The following is a 16255-nucleotide window of genomic DNA, read 5'->3' on the forward strand; positions in this document are numbered from 1 at the left end:
TTGCTCGTGTATGAGCATTATTTGCTCGTGTATGAGTGTTACCTGCTTGTGTATGAACATTGGCTGCTCATGTATGAGTGTTATCTGCTCGTGTATGATTGTTATCTGCTTGTGTATGAACATTGGCTGCTCATGTATGAGTGTTATCTGCTCGTGTATGAGCATTATCTGCTCGTGTATGATTGTTATCTGCTTGTGTATGAGCATTATCTGCTCGTGTATGATTGTTATCTGCTTGTGTATGAACATTGGCTGCTCATGTATGAGTGTTCTCTGCTCGTGTATGAGTGTTCTCTGCTCGTGTATGAGTGTTCTCTGCTCGTGTATGAGTGTTCTCTGCTCGTGTATGAGTGTTATCTGCTCGTGTATGAGCATTATCTGCTCGTGTATGATTGTTATCTGCTTGTGTATGAACATTGGCTGCTCGTGTATGAGTGTTCTCTGCTCGTGTATGAGCATTATCTGCTCGTGTATGAGTATTATCTGCTTGTGTATGAACATTATCTGCTCGTGTATGAGTGTTCTCTGCTCGTGTATGAGTATTATCTGCTTGTGTATGAGTGTTCTCTGCTCGTGTATGAGCATTATCTGCTCGTGTATGAGTATTATCTGCTTGTGTATGAACATTGGCTGCTCGTGTATGAGTGTTATCTGCTCGTGTTTGAGTGGTGATTGCACAAGTACCGGTTCCCTGACACCCTTTCTGCTCATCCTGGTAACAATGGTCTCTGGTCCAAACAACGATGGGAGGCCCAAAATATCATGTCAGACACGGACACAGGAAGTGAGGGGAAATCCGGACACACTGAGGTGTATTCATTAGGAATGTTGCACATCTGTTCATCCAGGGAAAATGTTGCTTTTAATTAAAGGAGACCGGCTCCATTCTTAGATTGCAGTGTTGGTATCTTATTATCTAATCGTAATGACATTAGTTTAGTTTTAGCAAAAAGCTACGAAGATTGGCCTTCTGACATTCACTGTAATCACATTGTGCTCTGTATGACCCCCTCCCCCACCCCCCCAATATAAATGGTGCTTTCACATCTCTACATCATAGATGGATAGCAAACCCGGAGATAAGTCCGAGGCCCGCAAAGTAGATGTGAGGCCAATCGCTAGAATCTCACAGAAGTGTTGCGCGATGACGTCATTTCAAAGTTACTAAAAGATCACACTGTGCAATCAATCATCCCCCCCCTCCCCCTCTGCTCCTCATATCTACACACATAGATAGCGAACCCAGAGATAAATCAGATGAAGATAAAGCAGATGTGAAGCCGATCGCTGGAATCTCATAGAAGTGTTACATAGTAACGTCATTTCAAACATTTGTTGTCTCCCATTTCCCGTAACTGAGCAACGCTATACCAGATACCATAGTATCCGATCAGCGATCAATGTGCTGCAATGTCTAATCACCGGGACCAATAGAAATCTGCGATCTTCTTCTGATAATCAATTCACGCCGAGAAAAGTCACAGTGTCTCCTCGGAGGACATCTCGGACCCCCTACACCCACCCCTCCTCCGCTTTGTGTTCCTCTACAGCCGACGCTGATATTGGCTGTGTTGAGCATTGCTGACGTCTCTCCCTTGGTCATGTGACCATGCCCGGGTAGCCAGTGGCTGCTAGGCATGGGCACCATCATAGCAGAGCAGATCAATACACCCTTCTATCCTTTTCAGCCAAGGAGGCTGCCATCTTGGCCTCTGTTTGGTCTTCAAGTCAACTGCCATGATGCTGCTGCACATGTGATCCGTTATCACTCCAGACATTTAATGGTGTGACAGTTTGAGAGTACAAGCAACTGGGACAGTTATCATACCCGGCATGCTGTTGTTTCTTTTTTTATAAACCGTTAAATTGATGGGTTTACTTCCACTTTAAAAATCTGAATAGGAAAAGATCTTTTATGTATAAGTGGGATTGTTTTTTGCTTCTGTTCTATCATTGTGCTTTTTCTCTCAGTTTATTTGCACAGATGTTGGCACCAAATTAGCCGAGTCCACCATCATTCACAAGCAGATGATCGCGTCTCTTCCTGGGGTGAGTATTATTATTTATTATTATAATACAGGATTTATATAGTTATACCATATAAAGGGAGACAGTACACCAACAGTACAACTCAATACAAGAGGGTTGGAAGCAGTGGCAGCTGGTGAGGTTTTAGGATGAGGGGGTGCCAGGCCACGCCCTTCCTTTTTGATCCCTCCCATGTCTCGTAAGCCCCACCCCTTATAGAAGCCACACACTGCGTCCCCTGTACTCCACTTGCTTCCATCCGTAGTATCAGGTGTATACAGCTCAGCATCACAGGACAGAGTATACAGCTCAGCATCACAGGACAGAGTATACAGCTCAGCATCACAGGACAGAGTATACAGCTCAACATCACAGGACAGAGTATACAGCTCAGCATCACAGGACAGAGTATACAGCCCCAGGACAGAGTATACAGCTCAGCATCACAGGACAGAGTATACAGCTCAGCATCACAGGACAGAGTATACAGCTCAGCATCACAAGACAGAGTATACAGCCCCAGCATCACAGGACAGAGTATACAGCTCAGCATCACAGGACAGAGTATACAGCTCAGCATCACAGGACAGAGTATACAGCTCAGCATCACAGGACAGAGTATACAGCTCAGCATCACAGGACAGAGTATACAGCTCAGCATCACAGGACAGAGTATACAGCTCAGCATCACAGGACAGAGTATACTGCTCAGCATCACAGGACAGAGTATACAGCTCAGCATCACAGGACAGAGTATACAGCTCAGCATCACAGGACAGAGTATACAGCCCCAGCATCGCAGGACAGAGTATACAGCCCCAGCATCGCAGGACAGAGTATACCGCCCCAGCATCGCAGGACAGAGTATACCGCCCCAGCATCGCAGGACAGAGTATACAGCCCCAGCATCGCAGGACAGAGTATACAGCCCCAGCATCGCAGGACAGAGTATACCGCCCCAGCATCGCAGGACAGAGTATACCGCCCCAGCATCGCAGGACAGAGTATACCGCCCCAGCATCGCAGGACAGAGTATACCGCCCCAGCATCGCAGGACAGAGTATACAGCCCCAGCATCGCAGGACAGAGTATACAGCCCCAGCATCGCAGGACAGAGTATACAGCCCCAGCATCGCAGGACAGAGTATACAGCCCCAGCATCGCAGGACATAGTATACAGCCCCAGCATCACAGGACAGAGTATACAGACCCAGAATCGCAGGACAGAGTATACAGCTCAGCATCACATGACAGAATATACAGCCTCAGCATCACAGGACAGCGTATACAGCCCCAGCATCACCGGACAGAGTATACAGCCCCAGCATCACCGGACAGAGTATACAGCCCCAGCATCACAGGACAGCGTATACAGCCCCAGCATCACAGGACAGCGTATACAGCCCCAGCATCACAGGACAGCGTATACAGCCCCAGCATCACAGGACAGAGTATACAGCCCCAGCATCACAGGACAGAGTATACAGCCCCAGCATCACAGGACAGAGTATACAGCCCCAGCATCACAGGACAGAGTATATAGTTCAACATTACAGATCAGGTTATGCAGGTATACATCATCTGTCCTGTATACAGATAGCTATATACACTCACATTTCTTCCTGTATCTAAAGACCTTCCTCCATCATCACTGACTGCAGATATACATCATCTGTCCTGTATACAGCTATATATACAGTAACAGGACAGATGATGTATATCTGCAGTCAGTGATGATGGAGGAAGGTCTCTATATACAGGAAGGAAGAAGGTGGATGTATATAGCTGTATACAGTACACAGGATAGATTTATTCACAATTTTTGTATATTATGTAGTGTATACAACTGTATACACACACACGACATCCAGGCACTTGGAAGAAGACAAATAACCCCCAATAAAAAACTCCCTGATGGGCATCTGTGCATCGTGATGATCCGCCCCGCCCTGGCGTCCGAGTATAGTTGTGGATCAGTGACCAGAGCTGCGCCAGGGTCAGTGTGTGACTGTACGGACCAGAGGGGCGGCCTGGCAAGATCTCGAACAGACTGAGAGAGAAGAGCGAAGCCCGCAGTGCCGGCACTTAACTCCGTCAAAAATCGCCGCTCGGGCCTCAATCCACCGCAACGCACACACTAGCCGACTCACTTCGCCCACAGTATAGCCCCCGGGAACCCCGAAGTGAAGTTGCGGTGACTAAAAAAAAAGCACCGCTCACCGTCCTCCCCTCCGGTCCCCGCCGCGCCAATACAAAATCAGTTAGTGGAGCCACAGAAAAAATGAGCGGGGGCGTGCTCGGGGCACATCGCCTTGCGCCCCCAAACACTCCCCAAACACGGGAAAATCGGCTTTCCAGCCCGGGAAGCTTCCCATAGACCGCCGTGTGTCACCTGGTCACTCTTAAAGTATTTTTGTTTTTCGTTTAACAGCCTGGGGTGGGGCGGCACCTGCTGCCCCCTGTGCGCCCCCCTATGGATGCCACTGCTGCACATGTCTACTTAATATTAAAGCCATTGGCACGCATTGTCTCCGATGCCACGAGAGGTTGCTGGGGGGCCCCATGAAGAAGTTCTGCCCCAGGAATAGAGGTTTATATGAGGGGGGGGGATGTGATGTCTCTCATCTCTCCCGTGATAAACGTCTAATCTCTCTGTTTATTTCTCCCGTGTTTTCTGCGCCCAGCGACGGCGGCTCGGCGCATTTCATCTTTCTTAAACAGAAAGGAGAATCTGTCTGCTGCGGGCGGAGGAGACTCGCCGGTGCCGCCGACTTTTTACGAGCCTGGCGCTCTCCAAATTAAACCTGAGAATTAATTCTGCAGATTTGTTATCCGTAAATCCGGGGAGATGATTCCACGGAGTCGCGTCAGCATTTCAGAAATGTAAACGGCGGCTCTTTGTTACCACCCCCCCCCGTCCCCGTCCCCCTCCCCCGTACATTACTGGAAAAAAACCTGTCCTCTGTTCTTCTATATTAAGTCTGTACAATGTCTGATCTGTACTGCTGTGGTAAGCTGGCTTCCCGGCAGCTGGGCACGCTCTGCCAGACCCTGTGCCCGTAACGGGCGCTCATTCCAGTCACTGTTAGTTCGTTACAGGCTGCCAGGCGCTTCTCTAGCGCCTCGTTTCCAGGAAGACGACCGCGCCGCGCGGCGTTCTCTTATCCAGCCGGTGACGGGTCTAAAATATCCTCACCGACCCGGAGGATGACGGTCCTGGAAACCGTTTCAGCTCACTTATTGCTTTTCATCGATCGACTTCTGTGTAGGTGTCGGAGGAGATCTGCCCACCAGTGCCGGGACGAGGTCATCTAGAGCCCAGGGCGTAAATGCGAAATTACCCACCCCTCAAATCCCCCCTCGGATTCGCTGCAAGATCAATTTTTTCGGGGGGGGGGCAGGAGAGGGCCCCCCTCCTCCCACCACTTACCCCGGTGGTCACCGCCACATACCGGAGCCATCGATAGCAGCGGAGACGATCGGCTCCTTTCCCCTCCTGGATGCCGAGTGAGGGAAAGACGGCCCCCGTTCGGCTCCACACCATTGGACGGCAGAAGCGAGCTCAAACGTCACTTCCGCCCAATGGTCTTAAAGGGTAAAAAAAAAATTGGGCAAAAAAAGAAATAAAAAATTACATTTTATTTTATTTTTTTTATTGCATTTTAGTGTTAAATGTTTTGAGGTGTTTTTGACCCCCCCCAGATCTCTTATTTAAGAGGACCTGTCGTGATTTTTTTTTTCTATTACAAGGGATGTTTCCATTCCTTGTAATAGGAATAAAAGTGACCCAATTATTTAATTTTTATTTTTTTTAAAAGGACAAAAAATTTAAATAAAAAGTAAAATGCATAAAAAAAAATAAAAATGTAAAGCGCCCCGTCCTGCCGAGCTCACGCGCAGAAGCGAACGCATACGTGAGTAGCGCCCGCATACGAAAACTTTTTTTTTTAAAAAGGACAAAATTAAAATAAAAAGTAAAATACATAAAAAAAAAAATGTAAAGTGCCCCACACTGCCGAGCTCACGTGCAAAAGTGAACGCATACGTGAGTAGTGCCCGCATATGAAAAAGTTTTTTTTCTTAAAAGGACAAAATTAAAATAAAAAGTAAAATACATAAAAAATAAAAATTAAAAATGTAAAGCGCCCCGCCCCTCCGAGCTCACGTGCAGAAGCGAACGCATACGAGAGTAGCACCCGCATATGAAAACGTTTTTTTTTTTAAAAGGACAAAATTAAAATAAAAAGTAAAATGCATAAAAAAAATAAAAATGTAAAGCGCCCCGTCCCGCCGAGCTCACGCGCAGAAACGAACGCATACGTGAGCAGCGCCCGCATACGAAAATGTTTTTTTTTAAAAGGACAAAATTAAGATAAAAAGTAAAATACATAAAAAAAAAAAAAATGTAAAGTGCCCCGCCCCGCCCCGCCGAGCTCACGCGCTGAAGCGAACGCATACATGAGTAGCGCCCACATACGAAAACGTTTTTTTTTTAAAAGGACAAAATTAAAATAAAAAGTAAAATGCATAAAAAAATAAAAATGTAAAGCGCCCCGTCCTGCCGAGCTCACGCGCAGAAGCGAACGCATACGTGAGCAGCGCCCGCATACGAAACCGGTGTTCAGACCACACATGTGAGGTATCGCCGCGATAGTTACAGCGAGAGCAATTATTCTAGCACTAGACCTCCCCTGTAAATCAAAATATGGTAAGCTGTAAAAAAATTTAAACGTTGCCTATGGAGATTTTTAAGGGTAAAAGTTTGTCGCCATTCCACGAGCGGGGCGCAATTTTGAAGCGTGACATGTTGGGTATCAATTTACTCGGCGTAACATTATCTTTCACAATTAAAAAATAATAATAATTGGGCTAACTTTACTGCTGTCTTATTTTTTTTTAAATTAAAAAAAGTGTATTTTTCCCCCAAAAAAATGAGCTTGTAAGACCGCTGCGCAAATACGGTGTGACAGAAAGTATTGCAACGAGCGCCATTTTTTTTTCTAGCGTATCTGAAAAAAATAAAATATAATGTTGGGGGGGGGGGGGCAAAATAAAAAATGTATTTTAACTTGTAAACACCGAGTCTAAAAAAATATTCCCGGTCCTTAAGTGGTTAAAGAATATGTCACCCCTTCCAATGAACGTCTTTGTGTTTGTAGTGCGGGACGGCCGCCATGGAGTGCACGCGCCAATACATCAGCGAGATTTTGGACTTCATTTCTGATATGCATACTTTAACCAAACTGAAGGTAAGTGTCGCCCTGCCAGCACACCGGTAAGTCATGACTTTTCACACCCCATGGGCCGGTATCTCCATGTCACGTGATGTTTATCTCTCGCAGAATCACATGAAGACCTGTTCGCAGCCCTTACACGAAGACACGTTCGGGGGTCACCTTAAAGTTGGCCTCGCCCAAATAGCCGCAATGGAGATAACCCGAGGAAACCACCGGGACAATAAGGCTGTCCTACGATACCTGCCTTGGCTCTATCACCCCCCTTCAGCCATGCAGCAAGGGTAAGGGGGGGGGGGGGGGGGGTGGTGCACGGCTTACCAAAATTGACATAGCAAAGCCGGAATATCCGCAAACCAGGAAAGTCTATCTAGAGACGATGTGTTTTTTATTTTGTTTTTTTTCTTGCATAGAGTGGGAAATGTTTAGAACACCTGTTGGGTTTTTACCGTGTCCCATTGTGGAGATTTCCCTTTTTGGACCGAAGACACCACCCACCAGGGTTTATGTCAGGGACAGGGGTCCCCATACACAGGGAGAGATGCAGTCCCTGAAATACAGGAGCGTTCCTGAGGGGCGTGGTGACACAAGCCTCATAGAGGTTCATAGAGCGCACTGATGTCACAGGATACTCTGTGGTGACTGCATGAGACAGGAGAGCATAGGTGACACTGGAGACACTGGAATGCATAGGGTCACTGGAGACACTGGAGCACACAGGGGTCACTGGAGACACTGGAGCACACAGGGGTCACTGGAGCACATAAGGGTCACTAGAGACAATGGAGCACACAAGGGTCACCAGAGACAATGGAATGCACAGGGCTCACTGGAGACACTGGAGCACACAGGGGTCACTGGAGCACACAGGGGTCACTGGAAACACTGGAGCACACAGGGGTCACCAGAGACACTGGAATGCGCAGGGATCAAAGGGTCACTGGAGACACAGGGGACACTGGAGCACATAGGGGTTACAGGAGACACTGGAATGCACAGGGATCATGGGGTCAATGGAGACACAGGGGACACTGAAACATATGGGTCACTGAAGACACTGGAATGCAAAGGGATCGTGGGGTCAATGGAGACACAGGACACTGAAGCACATGGGTCACTGAAGACACTGGAATGCAAAGGGATCACGGGGTCCCTGGAGACACTGAAGCACACAGGGGTAACAGGAAACACTGGAATACATAGGGATCATGGTGTCCCAGGAGCATGTGGGCAACTGGAGACACTGGCATGCACAGTGATCATGGGGGTCACTGGAGATGGGGACACTGGAGACAGGAGGACACTGAAATGCACAGGGATTATGTGGTCACAGGGGACACTGGAGCACACAAGGGTAACAGGAGACACTGGAATGCACAGGGATCGTGGGGTCAATGGAGACACAGGGGACAACGAAGCACATGGGTCACTGAAGACACTGGATTGCAAAGGGATCACGGGGTCACTGGAGACACTGAAGCACACAGGGGTAACAGGAAACACTGGAATACATAGGGATCATGGTGTCCCAGGAGCACGTGGGCAACTGGAGACACTGGCATGTACAGTGATCATGGGGGTCACTGGAGACGGGGAGAATGGAGACAGGGGGACACTGAAATGCTCAGGGATTATGTGGTCACTGGAGACACAGGGGACACTGGAGCACACAAGGGTAACAAGAGACACTGGAATGCACAGGGGTCATGGGGGTCACTGGAGACAGGGGGAGAATGGAGACAGGGGGACACTGAAATGCACAGGGATTATGTGGTCACTGGAGACACAGGGGACACTGGATCACACAGGGGTCACTGGAGATACTGGAATGCACAGGGTTCACAGGGACACAGTAGACACTGTAGCACACTTTCTGACCCAAAGGTACTCTACCCACCACCCAGGAAATGCAGGAGCATACTTGAGGTGTGCAAAGACACAGGCCTCTCTGAGGAGCACAGCGTGTACTGTAGATGCAGGAAGGCACTGGATACTCTGTGGTCACTGCATGACACAGGAGGGCAAGGGTCAGTGAAGACACTGGGGTCATAGAGGTGCACCAGGGTCACAATGTCTAGAAGCAAAGGAGTCACAGTGGACAAAGGTCGACACTTTATGAAGGCAACTGAGCATGAAATGACTGTGGCATCAACACTCTAGGCAGAACCCGGAATTGCCAAGCTGGTGAGAAGACCGGGACCGAGGACCAGGCCAGTGTTACACTTTGCCTAGAATTAAACTATCACTTTTGGGTGGAAAGACCTTTTCGTTATACAAATTGTTCTGTTTTTGAGGCAGTTTATCTTAGTGGGTGATGAGTCTACATATATTATAGACAGAAAGTTCTTGCAGATGTCCCTGGGCTATTTTAGTCTTACAAATAATTGTATTTATTATTTTCTTTTTTTTCTTTTTTTTATTCAGGCCTAAAGAGTTCATTGAGTGCGTGTCACATATCCGCCTCCTGTCGTGGCTTCTCTTGGGGTCGCTCACCCACGGCGTGGTCTGCCCAAACTTAACCTCGCCATGCATGCCGATTCCTCTGGATGCGGGTTCCCATGTGGCCGATCACCTCATTGTGATTCTTATCAGTTTCCCCGAACAGTCGAAGGTACTATATATATATATTGTTTGCATTACATTATATAATCACATTGGCCAGTCTGATTTCTTTATTGTACATCACAGGGACACAGAGCATCTGCATAATCATTACAGATAGGGTTATGCTGCCACCTTCAGGTGATTGGACACTGGCAAATAAAATAAGACAGGAAGTCCTCTGCTAGGCATAACCCCTCTCTGTTGGTGTCATATGTGATGGTATAAGTAAGCACGGCACTGGGGTGTGCACCTCAAAGCTCAAAAACACATGCGTGTGTATGTATATTTACAGTATACCTACAGTTGGGTCCATATATATTTGGACACAGGCACAATTTCCATACTTTTGGCTCTGTATGCCACCAGAATAAAATTAAACCTAAACAATCCAAATGAATTTGAAGTTCAGACGTTCAGCTTTGATTCAAGGGGGTTGAACATAAATATCAAGTACAAATTTTAGGAACTGCTACCATTTTTATACACAGTCTCCTCCATTTTCAGGGGCTCAAATGTAATTGGACAAATAATTATAACCATAAATAAAATTTTAATTTTTAATATGAGTGTTTGAAGCCTGGAACCCATGGACATCACCAAAGACTGGCTTTCCTCCTTTCTGATGCTTTGCCCGGCTCTACCTGCAGCCGTCTTCAGTCGTTCTTTGTGGGTCTTTCTGACTTTAGCTTTGCCTTCAGCAAGTGAAATGCTCAATTGGGTTGAGATCAGGTGATTGACTCGGCCATTGCAGAATATTCCACTTCTTTTCCTTCAAAAGCTCCTGGGTTGCTTTTGCAGTGTGTTTTGGATCATTGCCCATCTGTGCTGTGAAGCGCCGTCCAATCATTGACTGAATCTGGGCTGACAGTATATCTCTAAACATGGCAGAATTCATCCAGCTGCTTCTTCTGTCACATCATCAAGAACCACCAATGACCCAGTGCCACTGGAAGCCGAGCATGCCCATCTCATCACACTGCAAGCTCCACCATGTGACCACAGATGACGTTCCATGCTTTGGATCATGAGCTTTTCCAAGCCTTCTCAACACTTTTTTCTTCCTGTCATTCTGGTACAGATTAATATTGGTTTCATTCGTCCAACGAATGCTTTTCCAGGACTGCTCTGGCTTTTTTAGATTTTTTTTTTGGCAAAGTCTAATTTGGCTTTTATATTCTTCAGGCTGATGAATGGTTTGCACCTTGTGGTGAACCCTCTGTATTTTCTCTTGTGAAGTCTTCTCTTGATTGTAGACTTTGACAATGATAGGCCCACCTCCCGGAGAGTGTCCTTCACTTGTCTCCACCTCCTGGAGAGTGTCCTTCGCTTTTCTCCACCTCCCGGAGAGTGTCCTTCACTTGTCTCCACCTCCTGGAAAGAGTGTCCTTCACTTGTCTCCACCTCCTGGAGAGTGTTCTTCACTTGTCTCCACCTCCTGGAGAGAGTGTCCTTCACTTGTCTCCACCTCCTGGAAAGAGAGTCCTTCACTTGTCTCCACCTCCCGGAGAGTGTCCTTCACTTGTCTCCACCTCCTGGAGAGAGCGTCCTTCACTTGTCTCCACCTCCCGGAGAGTGTCCTTCACTTGTCTCCACCTCCTGGAGAGAGTGTCCTTCACTTGTCTCCACCTCCCGGAGAGTGTCCTTCACTTGTCTCCACCTCCCGGAGAGTGTCCTTCACTTGTCTCCACCTCCCGGAGAGTGTCCTTCACTTGTCTCCACCTCCTGGAAAGAGTGTCCTTCACTTGTCTCCACCTCCCGGAGAGTGTCCTTCACTTGTCTCCACCTCCTGGAGAGAGTGTCCTTCACTTGTCTCCACCTCCTGGAAAGAGTGTCCTTCACTTGTCTCCACCTCCTGGAGAGTGTGTCCTTCACTTGTCTCCACCTCCTGGAAAGAGTGTCCTTCACTTGTCTCCACCTCCTGGAGAGTGTCCTTCACTTGTCTCCACCTCCTGGAGAGTGTCCTTCACTTGTCTCCACCTCCTGGAGAGAGTGTCCTTCACTTGTCTCCACCTCCTGGAGAGTGTCCTTCACTTGTCTCCACCTCCTGGAGAGTGTCCTTCACTTGTCTCCACCTCCTGGAGAGAGTGTCCTTCACTTGTCTCCACCTCCTGGAGAGAGTGTCCTTCACTTGTCTCCACCTCCTGGAGAGTGTCCTTCACTTGTCTCCACCTCCCGGAGAGTGTCCTTCACTTGTCTCCACCTCCTGGAGAGAGTCCTTCACTTGTCTCCACCTCCCGGAGAGTGTCCTTCACTTGTCTCCACCTCCTGGAGAGAGTGTCCTTCACTTGTCTCCACCTCCTGGAGAGAGTGTCCTTCACTAGTCTCCACCTCCTGGAGAGTGTCCTTCACTTGTCTCCACCTCCTGGAGAGTGTCCTTCACTTGTCTCCACCTCCTGGAGAGAGTGTCCTTCACTTGTCTCCACCTCCTGGAGAGAGTGTCCTTCACTTGTCTCCACCTCCTGGAGAGTGTCCTTCATTTGTCTCCACCTCCTGGAGAGAGTGTCCTTTACTTGTCTCCACCTCCTGGAGAGTGTCCTTCACTTGTCTCCACCTCCTGGAGAGTGTCCTTCACTTGTCTCCACCTCCTGGAGAGTGTCCTTCACTTGTCTCCACCTCCTGGAGAGTGTCCTTCACTTGTCTCCACCTCCCGGAGAGTGTCCTTCACTTGTCTCCACCTCCTGGAGAGAGTGTCCTTCACTTGTCTCCACCTCCCGGAGAGTGTCCTTCACTTGTCTCCACCTCCCGGAGAGTGTCCTTCACTTGTCTCCACCTCCCGGAGAGTGTCCTTCACTTGTCTCCACCTCCCGGAGAGTGTCCTTCACTTGTCTCCACCTCCCGGAGAGTGTCCTTCACTTGTCTCCACCTCCTGGAAAGAGTGTCCTTCACTTGTCTCCACCTCCCGGAGAGTGTGTCCTTCACTTGTCTCCACCTCCTGGAAAGAGTGTCCTTCACTTGTCTCCACCTCCTGGAGAGTGTCCTTCACTTGTCTCCACCTCCTGGAGAGTGTCCTTCACTTGTCTCCACCTCCTGGAGAGAGTGTCCTTCACTTGTCTCCACCTCCTGGAGAGTGTCCTTCACTTGTCTCCACCTCCTGGAGAGTGTCCTTCACTTGTCTCCACCTCCTGGAGAGAGTGTCCTTCACTTGTCTCCACCTCCTGGAGAGAGTGTCCTTCACTTGTCTCCACCTCCTGGAGAGTGTCCTTCACTTGTCTCCACCTCCCGGAGAGTGTCCTTCACTTGTCTCCACCTCCTGGAGAGAGTCCTTCACTTGTCTCCACCTCCCGGAGAGTGTCCTTCACTTGTCTCCACCTCCTGGAGAGAGTGTCCTTCACTTGTCTCCACCTCCTGGAGAGAGTGTCCTTCACTAGTCTCCACCTCCTGGAGAGTGTCCTTCACTTGTCTCCACCTCCTGGAGAGAGTGTCCTTCACTTGTCTACACCTCCTGGAGAGAGTGTCCTTCACTTGTCTCCACCTCCTGGAGAGTGTCCTTCATTTGTCTCCACCTCCTGGAGAGAGTGTCCTTTACTTGTCTCCACCTCCTGGAGAGCGTCCTTCACTTGTCTCCACCTCCTGGAGAGTGTCCTTCACTTGTCTCCACCTCCTGGAGAGTGTCCTTCACTTGTCTCCACCTCCTGGAGAGTGTCCTTCACTTGTCTCCACCTCCCGGAGAGTGTCCTTCATTTGTCTCCACCTCCTGGAGAGAGTGTCCTTTACTTGTCTCCACCTCCTGGAGAGCGTCCTTCACTTGTCTCCACCTCCTGGAGAGTGTCCTTCACTTGTCTCCACCTCCTGGAGAGTGTCCTTCACTTGTCTCCACCTCCTGGAGAGTGTCCTTCACTTGTCTCCACCTCCTGGAGAGTGTCCTTCATTTGTCTCCACCTCCTGGAGAGAGTGTCCTTTACTTGTCTCCACCTCCTGGAGAGTGTCCTTCACTTGTCTCCACCTCCTGGAGAGTGTCCTTCACTTGTCTCCACCTCCTGGAGAGTGTCCTTCACTTGTCTCCACCTCCTGGAGAGTGTCCTTCACTTGTCTCCACCTCCCGGAGAGTGTCCTTCACTTGTCTCCACCTCCTGGAGAGAGTGTCCTTCACTTGTCTCCACCTCCCGGAGAGTGTCCTTCACTTGTCTCCACCTCCCGGAGAGTGTCCTTCACTTGTCTCCACCTCCCGGAGAGTGTCCTTCACTTGTCTCCACCTCCTGGAAAGAGTGTCCTTCACTTGTCTCCACCTCCTGGAAAGAGTGTCCTTCACTTGTCTCCACCTCCCGGAGAGTGTCCTTCACTTGTCTACACCTCCTGGAGAGAGTGTCCTTCACTTGTCTCCACCTCCTGGAGAGTGTCCTTCATTTGTCTCCACCTCCTGGAGAGAGTGTCCTTTACTTGTCTCCACCTCCTGGAGAGTGTCCTTCACTTGTCTCCACCTCCTGGAGAGTGTCCTTCACTTGTCTCCACCTCCTGGAGAGAGTGTCCTTCACTTGTCTCCACCTCCCGGAGAGTGTCCTTCACTTGTCTCCACCTCCTGGAGAGTGTCCTTCACTTGTCTCCACCTCCCGGAGAGTGTCCTTCACTTGTCTCCACCTCCTGGAGAGAGTGTCCTTCACTTGTCTCCACCTCCCGGAGAGTGTCCTTCACTTGTCTCCACCTCCCGGAGAGTGTCCTTCACTTGTCTCCACCTCCTGGAAAGAGTGTCCTTCACTTGTCTCCACCTCCCGGAGAGTGTGTCCTTCACTTGTCTCCACCTCCTGGAAAGAGTGTCCTTCACTTGTCTCCACCTCCTGGAGAGTGTCCTTCACTTGTCTCCACCTCCTGGAGAGTGTCCTTCACTTGTCTCCACCTCCTGGAGAGAGTGTCCTTCACTTGTCTACACCTCCTGGAGAGAGTGTCCTTCACTTGTCTCCACCTCCTGGAGAGTGTCCTTCATTTGTCTCCACCTCCTGGAGAGAGTGTCCTTTACTTGTCTCCACCTCCTGGAGAGCGTCCTTCACTTGTCTCCACCTCCTGGAGAGTGTCCTTCACTTGTCTCCACCTCCTGGAGAGTGTCCTTCACTTGTCTCCACCTCCTGGAGAGTGTCCTTCACTTGTCTCCACCTCCTGGAGAGTGTCCTTCATTTGTCTCCACCTCCTGGAGAGAGTGTCCTTTACTTGTCTCCACCTCCTGGAGAGCGTCCTTCACTTGTCTCCACCTCCTGGAGAGTGTCCTTCACTTGTCTCCACCTCCTGGAGAGTGTCCTTCACTTGTCTCCACCTCCTGGAGAGTGTCCTTCACTTGTCTCCACCTCCTGGAGAGTGTCCTTCATTTGTCTCCACCTCCTGGAGAGAGTGTCCTTTACTTGTCTCCACCTCCTGGAGAGTGTCCTTCACTTGTCTCCACCTCCTGGAGAGTGTCCTTCACTTGTCTCCACCTCCTGGAGAGTGTCCTTCACTTGTCTCCACCTCCTGGAGAGTGTCCTTCACTTGTCTCCACCTCCCGGAGAGTGTCCTTCACTTGTCTCCACCTCCTGGAGAGAGTGTCCTTCACTTGTCTCCACCTCCCGGAGAGTGTCCTTCACTTGTCTCCACCTCCCGGAGAGTGTCCTTCACTTGTCTCCACCTCCCGGAGAGTGTCCTTCACTTGTCTCCACCTCCTGGAAAGAGTGTCCTTCACTTGTCTCCACCTCCCGGAGAGTGTCCTTCACTTGTCTACACCTCCTGGAGAGAGTGTCCTTCACTTGTCTCCACCTCCTGGAGAGTGTCCTTCATTTGTCTCCACCTCCTGGAGAGAGTGTCCTTTACTTGTCTCCACCTCCTGGAGAGTGTCCTTCACTTGTCTCCACCTCCTGGAGAGTGTCCTTCATTTGTCTCCACCTCCTGGAGAGAGTGTCCTTCACTTGTCTCCACCTCCCGGAGAGTGTCCTTCACTTGTCTCCACCTCCTGGAGAGTGTCCTTCACTTGTCTCCACCTCCTGGAGAGTGTCCTTCACTTGTCTCCACCTCCTGGAGAGTGTCCTTCACTTGTCTCCACCTCCCGGAGAGTGTCCTTCACTTGTCTCCACCTCCTGGAGAGAGTGTCCTTCACTTGTCTCCACCTCCCGGAGAGTGTCCTTCACTTGTCTCCACCTCCCGGAGAGTGTCCTTCACTTGTCTCCACCTCCCGGAGAGTGTCCTTCACTTGTCTCCACCTCCTGGAAAGAGTGTCCTTCACTTGTCTCCACCTCCCGGAGAGTGTCCTTCACTTGTCTACACCTCCTGGAGAGAGTGTCCTTCACTTGTCTCCACCTCCTGGAGAGTGTCCTTCATTTGTCTCCACCTCCTGGAGAGAGTGTCCTTTACTTGTCTCCACCTCCTGGAGAGTGTCCTTCACTTGTCTCCACCTCCTGGAGAGTGTCCTTCACTTGTCTCCACCTCCTGGAGAG

The 16255-nt window shown here is 49.6% G+C and overlaps 1 protein-coding gene across 3 annotated transcripts in view; it reads left to right on the forward strand.

Annotated features, from left to right (window-relative positions):
• The window catches only part of UNC79 (unc-79 subunit of NALCN channel complex), a 272784-nt gene that overhangs the window by 224427 nt on the left and 32102 nt on the right, over positions 1-16255 (forward strand). For all 3 annotated transcript variants that reach the window (XM_077466667.1, XM_077466665.1, XM_077466666.1), the window contains 4 exons: positions 1972-2049; positions 7188-7277; positions 7371-7546; positions 9687-9873. In XM_077466667.1, the coding sequence (XP_077322793.1) occupies positions 1972-2049; positions 7188-7277; positions 7371-7546; positions 9687-9873 (531 nt within the window). The remainder of the gene's footprint in view (positions 1-1971; positions 2050-7187; positions 7278-7370; positions 7547-9686; positions 9874-16255) is intronic.

This window comes from Lithobates pipiens, unplaced genomic scaffold (genome assembly GCF_037356315.1).
Source record: "Lithobates pipiens isolate NorthernLeopardFrog02 unplaced genomic scaffold, aLitPip1_a1.2 Scaffold_37, whole genome shotgun sequence".
Classification (NCBI taxonomy): Eukaryota; Metazoa; Chordata; class Amphibia; order Anura; family Ranidae; genus Lithobates; species Lithobates pipiens.